The following is a 14,871-nucleotide window of genomic DNA, read 5'->3' as shown; positions in this document are numbered from 1 at the left end:
CTGACTTTGAAAACTATTATAAAATAATTATTCACAAAAAACACCATTCATATAATGATACAATACTACGTTTATTGACATTTGACCTTGATCATGTGACCTAAAACTTGTCAGTGATACTTGATTACCCCTATATCCACATTTTATACACTATATCTATAAACTTTGAAAGTTATGACAGCAATCTAATGATTACCTCTAAAATGGCCAAAGTTCAATGAACTTAAATGAACTTTGACATTGGTCATGTGACCTGAAACTTTGATGGGATGTTCAGTGATACTTGATTACTCTTATGTCCAAGTTTCATGAATCAGATCCATAAACTTTCAAAGTTATGATGGTAATTCAACAGATACCCCCATTATGGCCAAAGTTTATTGACCTTTGACCTTGGTCATGTGACCTGAAATGCGCACAGGATGTTCAGTGATACTTGATTACTCTTATGTCCAAGTTTTATGAACTAGACCAATAAATTTTCAAAGTTATGATGGTAATTCAACAGATACCCCCATTATGGCCAAAGTTTATTGACCTTTGACCTTGGTCATGTGACCTGAAATGCGCACAGGATGTTCAGTGATACTAGTACTTGATTACTCTTATGTCCAAGTTTTATGAACTAGACCAATAAATTTTCAAAGTTATGATGGTAATTCAACAAATACCCCCAATTCGGCCAAAGTTCATTGACCCTAAATGACCTTTGACCTTAATCATGTGACCTGAAACTTGCACAGGATGTTCAGTGATACTTGATTACTCTTATGTCCAAGTTTCATGAATGAGATCCATAAACTTTCAAAGTTATGATGGTAATTCAACAGATACCCCCAATTTGGCCAAAGTTCATTGACCCTAAAATAAATGACCTTTGACCTTGGTCATGTGACGTGAAACTCAGGCAGGATGTTCAGTAATACTTGATCAACCTTATGTCCAAGTTTCATTAACTATGTCCATATATTTTCTAGGTTATGATGACATTTCAAAAACTTAAACCTAGGTTAAGATTTTGATGCTGATTCCTCCAACATGGTCTAAGTTCATTGACCCTAAATGACATTTGACCTTGGTCATGTGACGTGGAAACTCAGGCAGGATGTTCAGTAATACTTGATTAACCTTATGGCCAAGTTTCATGAACTAGGTCTATATACTTTCTAAGTTATGCTGTCATTTCAAAAACTTAACCTTTGGTTAAGATTTGGTGTTGACGCCGCCGCCGGCGGAAAAGCGGTGCCTATAGTCTCACTCTGCTATGCAGGTGAGGGAAAATGAAGGAAAAAATAAAAGAAGGATGAAAGAAAGAATAAAAGAGAGAAAAATGTTTTCCGTCATTCTTTGAATTGAATATAAAAAAGAAAGAAAAAGAAAGGAAGGGAAGATGAATAAATTTGTGAAAGACAAAATAAAGGAGAGAAGAAAAAAAAAGAAAGAAAAAAGGAGGAGGAAAGAAAGAATGAAGGAAAGAAAAATGTTTCCTTCATTCTTTGAAAGAAAGAAAGTAACAAAGAAAGAAGAAAAACAGGAAGGAGCGAGGGAAGGGAGGGAAAGAAAGAATTAGAAGGGAAAATAAAATAAAGAATGAAAGAAAAGAGGAAAGAGAGGGAGGAAAGAATGAAGGGAGAAGAGAATATGAAAGGAGGAGAGAATGAAAAAAGAAAATTATGGAAGGAGAGAAAGAACCAAAAGAAAAAGGAGAGGAAGGGAGAAAGAAGCAAAGAAAAGTTTAAGGAAAGAAAGAATGAAGGAAATAGAGGTAGAATGAAGGAAATAGTAAAAGGAAATTTAATAAAGAAGGAAGGTAAGAGAAAGAAGGAAAGAAAGAAAAATGAAAACAGAGAGAAAGGACCAGGAAAGAAAGATAGGAAATAAAGATAGATGGAACAAAATAAGGCAAGCAAGAAGGATAGAAGGATGAAGAAAGAAGGATAGAAGGATGATGAAAGAAGAATAGAAAAGAAAGAAAGAGGAACAAAGTTTAAACTTCAAGCAAACAAAAACAATCCAATCATCTAACAAAAATCATAATGATATTTGGTATTTTTTTAACATATTTTTTAAATTGAAAATCTAAAATGTTTTAGAAATGAATAAAATTTCAAAGTGAAACATTGTCAACTTGATAATTAGATGAAACATCGCCGCATCATACACAACAAGACTCAAAGCGAAAGCTGAAACAATTAGATCTAGTTATGAAAACTCAATAACTTGTCCTCTGATTACATCTCCAAATCAGTAATCTGAGAATCCATAATAATTTATAATTATACAAATTTCCCGCCGATTTTGTGATTATTATGGTGGAAAACTGTTTATCATGTCATTGTCTGCACCATTGAGAATCTGCTCCGATCCTACATGCCTAGCTAGTAGCCTGCCACACACAGGCAGGAGGCCAGTTTGTTTGCAATGTATTGGGTCAATACAATCACCGCAGAACTTGCAAAAGTTTAGTTATCGATTTTATTGTTGTCTCTGCTTCGTCATCTGTTGGTATTTGGTGAAAATTCGTCACTTTTAAATGTATTAACTGCATTATGTTCAATATTCTGAAATACAGGACAAATAGGCGTCGCGGGAAGGGTTTGTCGGGACGCCGGTACAAAGGAGCAAAATATGGGACGATCCCGGGAAAAACGGGACGTCTGGTAACCTTGGAAGGGGTATATACTACAAAGAAAATATGAATTCTGATGCCTGTTGCATAAAATAGTAATTCTGCCATCCAACAGTAACTTCCCTGGAAATAATTGATTTTTACATGTACCAACTGATGAGAGGTGTGCAAGGTTTTTATTTACAATGCTAAACTTTCAATAACCATCAAGGATTCCATCCATGGTTACCTCACTGGATGTCAAAATAAGTAAATTACCTGGTAAGAATGAATTCTATACAACAGGACCATTTTTTCTTACCAAGAATGATTGATCCTTTGATTTGGACATGGTGTCTTGCTGAAGAGGAATATAGTGTGCTTCTACAGTCAAGACCTCTTCAGCTGGGTCCAGATCCTCATCACCATAGGAGAAGTCTCCTCTCTGTTTAAAATAGAAACAAAAACAAAATAAAGTCATACTGTAAGACAGATGTCAAATAATATATTAATACTCCTCCTAATAGTAGTGGATCAAGATGTCTTGGTCGCAGAAAATAGGTCTACATTGTATTTCTTACAATGTTATTTTTACAGTGGGTTTCCTTTAGGTTCACAATTATTCACTTTAATTATGGTATTCAGTTACAGCTTTTCAGACCAGGGGATGAACAGAGTACATGTGTCTCTCATTTATTTTAAAACAGGAGAGATGTGCAGCAATGCCAATTTTGAGTATGTGGGAGGGGGAGGGGAGGGGCATGTGCCTACATTCTGGATGAAGATTTGTGTGAAGGGATTCATACTTATACAGTATGTGTCTGGGTTCAATCTCTTGGGAACACAGAGGCTTGTTTGACTTGGGCCGAATACATGTACGACTGAGAAGGTGTACACGTAATTAATACTGTAGGCCTACATGTTTTGCATATTATGGTCGACAAGTGCCTAAACATCTATGCAATTTACATATATACAGACTTAACTGTATTTTCAGGTTAATTTTTGGTCAATGTAAATGTAATTGAAAACATATAAATCTAAATTCTATTTCTACACTACAGTACATTTACATACATAGACTCTGCATCCTCTTGCACCAAAACACTTTTGTCCCATATCCTAAGAAATTCCTGCCATTAAACACTATAAATTGGAAGAAAGACATCTCATTCTCAGTCTACACATTTACATGTATCACAAGGACTGCTGGCTGGCATACTAAAGTAAATACAAGACAGATCCAAAACTAATGATGATGAATTGTACCCAGACCAAGGTAGGCAACAAACAATGCTCAACCCTCCTAACGACCCCTAAGACCTTCTCTCTGTACCAATTCACAAAATACAATGGTGTTACATAACATTTGAATATAGTTGAAGGGAAAGAGTTTGTGTACAAAGGAAGGGTGTGCGTGTAAGCAGGGAGTTCCCAACTCCCTGGGGCGGTATTCTGAAAACGTTCTTATCTTAATTTTGTTCTTATCTACGTCACGTTCTCAAATTGGTATTCCGAAAACGTTCTTATCTTTTTCTTATCTTTTGTTCTTATCTTGCTTTCCATCCTATGCTGAGCGCGTAAATTTATAACTCGTGCATATACAAAAGCGCGCTAAAAAGATAAGAACAAAATCAAGATAAGTGGTATTCTGAAAACGTTCTTATCTTTTATCTTTCTTATCTTCTTACGATATTTATGATAATATTTAAGATAGCGAGAGGGTTATCACATCTCATGATGTCCGCGTTCTTTCTTGCTAAAAAATAGATGGACACTGGTAGTAACCGGTATTTCTCCCATGCACCCTTTCTTTAATTCACCCTTTATTTTGCCCGTCTCTTATTCTATCCTTTTTTTAAATTTATATATTTATGTTCTCTTTTTCTTCTTTTCTATCTGTCTGTCTGTCTTCCTTCCTTTCATTATCCGGTTTGTTTTGTTTTATTCTTTTTAATCTTTAAATTTCTTCTTTATTTTTCTTTTCCTTTGTTTCATTTATTCTTCATGTTTCTTCCTTTTTTATTTTCCATTTTCCTTTTTTTTCTTTACTAAGTCTTTATTTCTGCTTTTTTATTTCCCTTTTTTCTCTCTTTCTTTCCATTTCTCTTTTTTTTCTTGTTCTGTCTACCTTCAATTTATTTTTTGCAATATTTTTATTTCTTCCTTATTTTTCTTTCTTTCATTCATTCTTTCGTCTTTATATTTGTTTTTTCCTTTTTTCTTTCTTTCTTCCTGCCCTTAAATTTCAAATTTCCTCCCTTATTTTTCTTTGTTTTGTTTATTTTCAATTTTGTTCTTTTTTTTGTTCGTTCGTTCGTTCGCTCTCATTTTTTTAAATTTCTGCTTTCTGACACTTTTGTGTCTCTTTTTACTTTCTTTATTTCTTTTTTTTTCTTTCTTTCGCTCATTCTTTTCCGTTCGTTCTTGATTTACTCTCTTTCTTTATTTTCTTTTTTCTCTCTGTCTTTCTTCTATTAATTTATAAAAATCTTTTTCTTTATTCTTTCCATGAATGTTTTTCGTTTTTTTTTCATTCATTCTTCATTTTTCCTGCCTTTTTATTTTCCCTGCCTTTTTATTTTCCCTTTTCGTTCTTTTTCTTTCTTTCTTTGAATTTACCTTTCTTTTTCGATTTATCTTTCTTTAGTCTTTATTTTTGTTTTAATTTCTCTTTCATCTTTTCTCTCTTATATTTTCCTGTATTTCTCTCTCTCTCTCTTTTTTTTTTTCATTTTCCTTTTTTCTCTCTTCCTTCACTTTTTACATTTTTTATTCCTTCCTTTTCTCTTTCTTTCATTTTCACTTTCTTTCGCTCATTTTTCGTTTTTTTTCTGTTCTTTATTCCTTCATTTTATCCTTTTTAATCTTTTTATTTTGTCCTTTTCCGTTTTTTCCCTTTAAGTTTCTTTCTTTCATTTTCTTTCTTTATTTTTACCTTCATTTTTTATTGCTCACTTTATCATTGATAATCATTCTCTTTCTCCTCCTTTTTATTTCTTTTATTCATTCTTTTTTCTTTCTTTTAATTTTTGATTTTCTCTTAAATTCTTTTTGCTTGCTTTCTTTCATTTACTCTTTCTTTCATTATTTTCTGCTTTGTTCCTGTCATCTTTTTTATTTATTTCTGATTCATTCTGACCATTTTCTGTCTCCTTTCTTACCTACTTACTTTCTTTTCTTCCTGTTTAATTCTTTATTCGTACCTGCTTTATTTACTTTTTTTCTTTAATTTCTTTCTTTATTTTGTGCACGTGTCTCGAAATAATAATCAGTCATTGCGTATAAAAATGTCTATTTCCCGCAATGCGCCAGAAACAGTGTACGCGCAGTGCCCATGATATTCTCTTGACATAAGGAACACTTCTATTGGTTAAACTGCCAATATAAAGCGCATTTTGATTGGTAATATCTTAAAAATGGGCGTATTGAAGATTAGAAGGGGGCAGTCTTTACAGAGATAAGAACGCGTTAAGAAAATTTTCAGAATACCGATTTGCAATGATTTTAGCGTCTTCTTATCTCAATGAGATAAGATAAAAGATAAGATAAAAGATAAGAACAAAGATAAGAACAAAGATAAGAACGTTTTCAGAATACCACCCCTGGTGTAAGACTTGATACATGTAGTTTGGTTGAGTGGAATATCTTTAAAGTATACACACAAAGAAAATTCACGAAAGTGATGATTATAGACAAATTATATATGAATGGAAAGGTCTTGTCTTTTTATACACAAATATGTCACTAAAAAGTCTTATCGATGTCGTGGAAATGCAAGAAATGAAATTATTAGAGACCATTCTAAGCCCCCCAGCCGCCCCCCAGACCGACAGTTCACGCAGTGAAAACAGTCGAGAATAATGACGTCACACAATAATCGAGCTCATCATCCCTCTGTGCATAATACACTGAATCACCTTACTGACCTCTTCAATATCTTCCGAATTTTCCGTTTTCTTCATGTAATGTGACATCCGAATTCTGTTTTCGACAACTTCAGACTATAAGGGAACCAGAACTGTGTTATTTTGCCCGTTTTTTATGGAATTGTGAACTGGAAAGATCGATTTTGTCCACTCGACAGTCTTCGTTGTGTTGCTCTACTAACTATTGAAAAACTCCAAGCTGCACGGTCCCATTCACTTGCTCCCGATGCATGTTGCAGGCTACGCTGTTTGATCCAGTCAAAAGTCAAGGTAAGCATGTTTGGAAACTGTACTTGTTCTGACGATGCATTCAGGTCAGATGACAGATACAGATCTGATATAAGTTTAGAATCATGCATTTTGGCATAACTACTATTAAAATTAAAAAGTTTTTATTTTAGAAATAGGAAATGTTTTTGTACAATTCCACCCAAGGCAAGGGTTCATTACATGCCGCCACGCACAGAAAAATCAAGCCATAGAAGTCGTGTGTTGTGGACCCAAGAAGTGAGATCCCAGACGCCTCCAGGCTAAGCACGCGCGACCCACTAGTTAGAAATCCACTGCCAAACGCGGTTCGTGGTGCGGGGTTAGTATACTTAATACGTGTGAGTGGCACAATTCCAGCAGATTTTTTCTTCAGATTTCTAAAACTGGTCAGGACTCAGGCAGGCAATTAAATTATTTAGGAGCACTGAGTGGTATGGACCATGGCTGAAAATCTGCTGTTTCAGAGGAATGTTTAAGTTTTTATTATACACAGAATTATATCACCATGATGCCGATGTCATGAAGCCAGACAAATTTTCAGCAGTGATTACCCTGATTCCTGGCCAAAATCACTCACACGTATTGCGAGGTTAGTATAATAGTATACTACTAGTACGTATTGCGAGGTTAGTATTAGTATACTAACCACGAACCGCGTTTGGCAGTGGATTTCTAACTAGTGGGTCGCGCGTGCTGGGATCTCACTTCTTGGGTCCACGACTTCTATTGCTTGAATTTTCTGTGCGCGGCGGCATGTAATGAACCCTTGGGTGGGCCAAAATTAGAGTCTGGTGTTTCTTTCTGATTAGAGTGTTGCTGCATATATGTATGCGTAATGCCTTCAACAATGAAGATAAATGCAATCTTTGTAATGACACAGAGACTCAGAGAGCACCGTACCTCAAGTGATGTTCGTGTAGTCTCCACTTCACTACTGGAGTACTGCTACAGCCTACACTACGCTACACACTTACCCGGGTAGGTGTGGCGTACATGTACGGTAGTGTAGCGGTAGTGAAGTGGAGTGGGGCCTACACAAACATCACTTGAGGTAGAGCACCAGTGTTCTGAGTGGAACTTTTCAGGTGTCTAAACCTACTATCATTTGTTGTTGACCGGGAATTACATGCCACCGCACGTCATCAATCATCACGATAATTAAATTCATACTTTGATTTGATTATTTAAACTATTTCTTTTTTTCTCTCTTCTACACACAGATCTGCACAATTGCTAACTCTGGTGACTTCTGGTCTCTGCTTGCTACCTCAATCTGGGAGATTCCATCATGTCCTTTTACTATGATTTGGATATAGCCATTTTTTTCTTCACTCTTTCCAGGACCTACGGTTTGCAAGTTGTGGAATGATAATGATACAAAAGAAAAAATTTCTTTATCAATCTTGGAAACAATTTTGAGCACAGTTTTGGAGAGAACTAAGAAATTTTACTCGGACAGGAATACAGCTTGTCAAAAATAATAACACACAATTTAAAACGAAAGAACAATTTTAATGTTACTAGGGCATTTTGCGAGAAATGTTATACTCAATCACACGTCCCAAATCAAGGGAAAGTCCTTTGATTAAACATGTAGTTGAATTGCGATTGCAACTCGACCTTATTACGCTTGAATTTGAATTTAAGACTTACGCTTGATTTGCAATTGAACATAAGTTTCTTGCAGTGCCCCATAATTATGTTTTGTTATCAGATATTTAACGTGCTGATTTTTCTCGAAAGGTATAATATATTTGTCCTTTTACACGGTATTTGAATATGGGTACGCCTTTTATTTGTTTTCCACAATATTTATTGCATGTATGAACAGAAGTGAAATATTTATTGTGAAGCACTGTGAATGTTGTGTGATGGTTCATCATCAGACTGAAAGCCTGGTGGATGTGAGGAAGTGGCCTGGATGAAAGAAAAGTGAACATGTGTCCAATTACTGATTTGCATATTCTAAGACAATTTTGTTTCTGGATAAATTTTGCTATGCATTCCCTACATTAAGAGTAAAGGAGAAGTCCACGCAATCAAAAATTCATTTGAATTTAAAGAAAAATAACAAGATATTGCAGGAAATTTCATAAAAACTTTGATTCAAATTTATATAATTACTATTTTAACAGTTCCGTAAATATAACCTATTGTGATCAGATGAAGAGTTTCCTATCGTCAAATCTGCAAAGAATAAAAAACAAAATGCCACAAAAAATAGAAACGAATGTGATGTGAGTGACAACTCTAATTTGCATATCATTGTTTTGTGTATATGACTGTTTTGAGTAAAAACAACAAGGGAAATCACTCTATTCAAATAATTTTTAGTTGATGTGGACTTGACTTTTAACTCTACCCCTCCCATCCCGAATAAGAGTAGAAATAATCTAATCAAGAACTTGAAAATCAAAAGCAGCAATTAAGAAGCAAGATTTGATAAATACAGGTCTGAATAGAATTTCACAAGAAAATAAAAAGAGAAAAAAAAGATGGGTAGGGACGGGGAAGGAATAAAAAAAAAATACCCAGAAAAAAAAAATCCGAGTTTCGAACCAGGGTCCTCGCACATGACAAAACAATGGCCAACGCATTTGGCCACAGACCATCGCCCTAACAGGAAGGCATTTTTAAGATATATGAAAGAGAGTCCGCTCGCCGCTGTTTCCTAATAATGCTTCGGCAATTCAACTGCAATTTCAGTCATTTCGCGATGGATATTGCCGTGTTTTTTTTTTGATTCCTGACTTTGCTACTTAATGAAATTTCATAATTTTTGTTCAGTCATAAAGAAGAATGTCTATGCTTTATATTGACTATAACATTAATGTGACGCAAGTGTGATTTCTACGTGAAAATATGCTTTGTTTATTCACCTATATTTCTTGAAAAAAAAAAAAAAATCTAAGCTAAATATCGGTCACCAAAATACGTTAAATGTGCACTTTTTTTCACTGTTCAGTAAATTCAAACTTTTATCTATATAACAAGACCAATCTTAAGAGGAATAAACAATTCTAAGAGCAAAAAACGCTGATTGGAAAGATCGTCTCCAATGGGCTGCTGTCAGCTCAGCTGCTCACTGCTCATTGTGTGACGTCACTCAGCTGGAGCTCGCAAGAGGACCGGTGGAAGGCAGAAATATGGCATGAAAATAAATCATTTTTGAGAGCTGATTTCTGCAATCTCTGATCACTATTTTGAAAAGTGAAGTTATATATCTGATTAGTAATACTTCCCCTTTACAATGATGATCACATAAAGTCATTATAAAATACTTTTGATTCTTTGGATGTATACTTTAAACACATCCTCAGGCCTCAGCTAATTCATTTATAACAAACGATGTCTTTCAAATTGTGTTTTTTTCATTATTATTTTGAGACCATACTTTATGTACCGAGCACATGGAGGCGGCCTATGTAAAAGTAGGTAAACTTTATGATACTCAAGACAATCATTGCTGAAACCTATTTTATTACAAGGGATACATGTTTTATATACTTGCATGTATATGAAATAACTTTCTTCATGATAAAAAATAAAAGGGAAAATGGGGACAGTGGCATCAGCCCACTTCATGATGGCATGTATATAACTGTTTTTGCAGAACTTTCTAACGTTTGAAATTTAATAACCTTATTATTTTCCATCAGATTTTCATGAAATTTCAGTATTTTGCTCATTGAATTTTACTCTATTAAGATAGAATTTTCGGCCTGGACTTCTCCTTGAAATGGAAGTTAAGAAAATGCTTGTCAATGATAAAACTACAAAAAGCAAATTATTTTAGAAGGCATTGGATTCTATAAAAAAAGACTTGCATATATTAAAAATAAAACTTAAGTAAAAATGGAAGAAAAAAAATCAGGAATCCTTCAAGTGAAAAATTCAGAAAAGTGTAACATTTAATACAGTATCAGTATCAAATTTCTTCCCCTCTTATCTATTTAATATTACAACCAACTCTTCAGTCTTCTTATGAACATTATGTTTTCATAAAAGACTGAAAAGGGCAGATCTACAATGTAGTATTATGGTTAGCCATGCACAGGCCATGCACTTTACATATGTATTATGTAATAGAAATCAAACCAACGCTTTAACAAAATTTGCTAAATAATGAAAAAGAAACAAAATTGGTCGACAGAGTTCAAATACGTACAACACAATAATTTTCCAGACATCGTGCATCATCATCATCACCAATCATCATAACCATCATCATCATCACCATCACCATCATCATCATCATCACCATCATCATCATCATCATCATTCATCAACATTTCATGACTATAATTATGAAAGTTGGAATTGGAATACCTCTGTGCTGTCTTCAATATTCAGTCTTTCCAAGAGAGGTTCAAATTCAATAACATTTAGATGGCCATCACCATCTCTATCATAAGCATTGAAGATGCTAACTCCTTCCTCCCCAATGGTAAGCTTCATTTCCTCCATCACAAATTTCTCCATCAATATTCTGTTTGCGAAGTTGCCAGCAAGCACAGCAGCCACGGCCACCAAAATGGACAGAAACGTCAGTCCTTTCCACCGGCATCTTCCCCGTTTAGAACGTCTAAAGGTCGGAGGGTATTGATCAGTGGTTTGGGTAGCAGAATCAACAGAGCCAGTGCCCCCAGAGCTGATGGGTGATCGTCCTTCACCGCCCCGATGTGGCGGCTTTTTTCGATCTTTCGACGGCATCGCTGGTTGTGGAGTACTCCGTCCTGATCTTTGGGTATTTTTTTACTTTAAACCTTATGCTTAGTTGGCTCCATGGATCTACATACTGCCCAGATGACGGTACAGACAATAAACACCATAAAAATAGCAAGGATGGAGAGTATTAGCGTCACCATAATGATCTAATTCCTGATAATATTGTTCTCCCCTGAACCCGGAAGTGACAATGCACACGTGTTGAGCTAGCTTGGCACACGTAGTGCATGCACGATACACAGAGCTGAGAGCGGAGGCGGAGCAATGCATTGTAAACAAAGTCTCTGACTGTCGGTGATATCAATCTGAAGCTTGGTCCCACGTACTCACATCCATGTATCAAAAGCGATTGATTCATACCCATTGTCAAGGAGGGAGTGTACAATTCATTTCAAAGACTGAAATTTAATAAGAATCAACGGCATGGCCCTCCGAGCAATATGGGTAATACCATTGCCAGGCAATGGACCTTCTTCAGTCCTATTTTCAAGGTTGTAAATTGTTTTTACTATGTTACACTAGATTATCCAATCATTGACATTTTTCAGCCTCAGGCTCAACTGAATTGTAGTTCTACTTATCTAGTACCATAACTATAAAAACAGTGAGCTGTAACTTACTAACTTACAGCTCACTGTTGTTATAATTATGGTACTAGATTAGAAGAAGTAGAACTACAAGAATATAGATTCAACAAAGAAATTATTCTGATTTGGAAAAAAAAGGAAAGCAGATTAACAAGGCAACAATAGTCAAAACTGACTAGTTTGCCTATTCAAAATAACAACAACTTTAGATGAGGTAGTTTGTCAATGAATGACATATCATGATTATACGAGTCATTGCTAATCGAGAAGAATTTTTTTATACCCATGTAGGTATTCTAATACCGAAAAGAATTTTGGCCTGAATTAAAGACGGCAATTACAAGAACTTGGCTGTTGGCAATATTGTTTGGAAGTAATGTCAGACAATGACAATTATTAAAATATTAATAGGCAAAGGCTCTGCCTATAGACATAATAATTGGGGATTGTCTGACAGCAGTTTGAACCACAAACCTTTTTAGTAGGCCTACTATTATATTGATGTCTGATTTTAAATGATTCCAGATATAAAATCTGAATAAAATGTCGTATTTCTCAGAGAAATTGCAGTGACTCTGTCTGGGGAGAGAGAGGGAGGATGCTAAGTGTATAGTAATAATTACCTGTTTATATCTATCAGGAACTGAGGGTAGGGGTTTAATTGTGATTTTCTATGTGGTCAGCCCCCCCTTCCCTTTCAAAACTATTCCATGGCCCTTTATATGAGTCGACCCTATAAGAAAGAAAAAAAAACAGTTTCATGTTCCAGATTTGACATGGATGAAATCCAAGAAAATTTTTAATGCCCTTTGTATTTGAAAAATGAAAGATATACATATATATATTTTTTTCAATACAAATTTTTGATGAGATAACAAAGCTAAGCAATAAAGTTGATCATCATGATCAAATTCAAATAACAGATCTGAGAGATATTTTACTCCTATTTCATTTGCGTTTATAGGTGTGGGTGTATTTTTTACCTGAATTTTTTTTTTGTGTGTGATCAACATTTGGCAGTCTTATGTAAAATGAAATCATTGTTCAATGTTTAATGCAACAGCAATGTTTAAAAAAAATGTTTTCATGCTTGAAATATCATTTTATTACCTCGGATTTTATACTTAAAAAAAAAAACCATCATGCAATCTTCATGCAAACTGACAGGACATACCCAACTGTAGAGAAAAGAGCAAAGATCTATGGAGAAGGTGCTGATAGGAATGACTATGTGAAGATCCCAAATGAAATAGAGATCTACAAAGCTGTCATTGATGAGCTTGGGCTGCAGCATCCTTCCCACAAGGTAATCATCCAAGTAAGGTGGAATAATAATGTTATGTTGGTAATACTAGGTATTTAAAATGGAAATATACCTTCACAGGGGAGTCAAAACCTTGCATCCATATTTTTAAGAAACTACAGTATAATCTATAAAAATGTTAATCTTTTTTTTATTCATTCTCGCAAACATTTGAAATTTTTAATATTGGATTTTTGTCACACCTCAGATATTATGTTTTGTATAAGAATATTAATCCATCTTTTTAAAACAATCATGCATATATATATTTTATTGAATTTAAAAAATGTAGTTTTAGATAAATTTACAGTATCCAAGGATTCCAAAGTATGATATAAATTCAAGGATTAATGTCTTCATGGTAAATATCGACCACTGGAATTAGTCAACTTTCTCGAATACACATCAAGAAATTAATGTGTCTGGTGTCTCCCCCCCCCCTTAATCAAAACAATGATAATGCAGTGCATTTATGTTTTAATGATACTTTCCCTAGAACACCTTGTATTAACAGAGTTTCCATATTTGGATGTATTACTTTTTTACACTTCTATCTATTAATCCAACAGTTTATAGATTCCAGGGATAGCTGTGACATGGTATATCAGAAACCAATCTTTGAGCTCACTGTCAAAGAAGGGAAGTTATGGCCTGTTATCATGATAGAAAAGGTAAGAATAAATCCACTAATAAAGGGGAAATAATTCATTTTGATAAAGAGTAAAACTTTGCCATGTTTTCACTCTCATCCTTTCCTGTTTCAATTTGTATCAAGCTCCTCTCCCCTCTTCTCCTCCCCCTCACTTGAGCACTCTTTTACCATTCCCCTTGCTTCTGCTTAATCTGTGACTCCTTTCACAATCTGTAATGCTGCTTTGTCTGCTTGTTTCATAGAAGCATACTCAAATTTAATTTTGCTATTCATTGAGAAATTATCAAAATTAAATGAAATACTGCCGAACTTATTCAATATCATATTATGTTTGAATTTAATGTGTTGGAAATGTGCTTTTTAATTTGTCTAATTGATATCCTGTGTTTATGTGTTTTCTATTACATTTGACTATGATTTTCTTTATTTAAAGGTAATTTATGAAAAAAAATACCTTTCCATGATTTTCCTTCAAGATTAGAGATCTATAGGCTTTTTGATTCGTAAAAAATCCATGAAAATATGAAAAAATTTATTTATCACCATAGACTACATGTAGGCCTATATTTGAAGAGAGGAGAAACATATTTATTGATGTCATATTTCATTGTACTGATGTAATCCATTTGCCATTTCTTAATAGTTTGGATTATTATACATTTGCCTGCCTGTGGTTGAATTGACTTCATCATCCAGACCACCTCTCATTGATATGTGAGTTCTTTTTATCATAAGATAATGCTTTGACTACCAATTCTGCAACTTTCATATATGTTGTACATAAGACCACCTTT

At 34.4% G+C, this 14,871-nt stretch overlaps 2 protein-coding genes across 3 annotated transcripts in view; one reads left to right on the top strand and one right to left on the bottom strand.

The window, feature by feature from the left end:
• The window catches only part of LOC129264838 (selenoprotein N-like), a 27,116-nt gene extending 14,978 nt beyond the window's left edge, over positions 1-12,138 (bottom strand). The window contains exons 1-2 of the mRNA XM_054902792.2: positions 11,137-12,138; positions 2,931-3,053 (exon numbers count right to left, since the gene is read on the bottom strand). Coding sequence (XP_054758767.2) covers positions 2,931-3,053; positions 11,137-11,520 — 507 coding nt within the window. The 5' untranslated portion in view covers positions 11,521-12,138. The remainder of the gene's footprint in view (positions 1-2,930; positions 3,054-11,136) is intronic.
• LOC129264837 (AP-5 complex subunit mu-1-like) overlaps positions 11,490-14,871 on the top strand; it is a 9,694-nt gene continuing 6,312 nt past the window's right edge. The window contains exons 1-4 of one of the 2 annotated variants that reach the window (XM_054902791.2): positions 11,490-12,026; positions 13,290-13,428; positions 13,995-14,096; positions 14,721-14,791. In XM_054902791.2, the coding sequence (XP_054758766.2) occupies positions 11,959-12,026; positions 13,290-13,428; positions 13,995-14,096; positions 14,721-14,791 (380 nt within the window). In that variant the 5' untranslated portion in view covers positions 11,490-11,958. Of the gene's footprint in view, positions 12,027-13,289; positions 13,441-13,994; positions 14,097-14,720; positions 14,792-14,871 lie in introns of both variants that reach the window. The other variant, XM_064102124.1, reaches the window with a different exon arrangement.

This window comes from Lytechinus pictus, chromosome 7, assembly GCF_037042905.1.
Source record: "Lytechinus pictus isolate F3 Inbred chromosome 7, Lp3.0, whole genome shotgun sequence".
NCBI lineage: Eukaryota > Metazoa > Echinodermata > Echinoidea > Temnopleuroida > Toxopneustidae > Lytechinus > Lytechinus pictus.
Note: the sequence above shows the minus strand (reverse complement) of the source record. Positions and strands in the feature narration are given on the sequence as shown.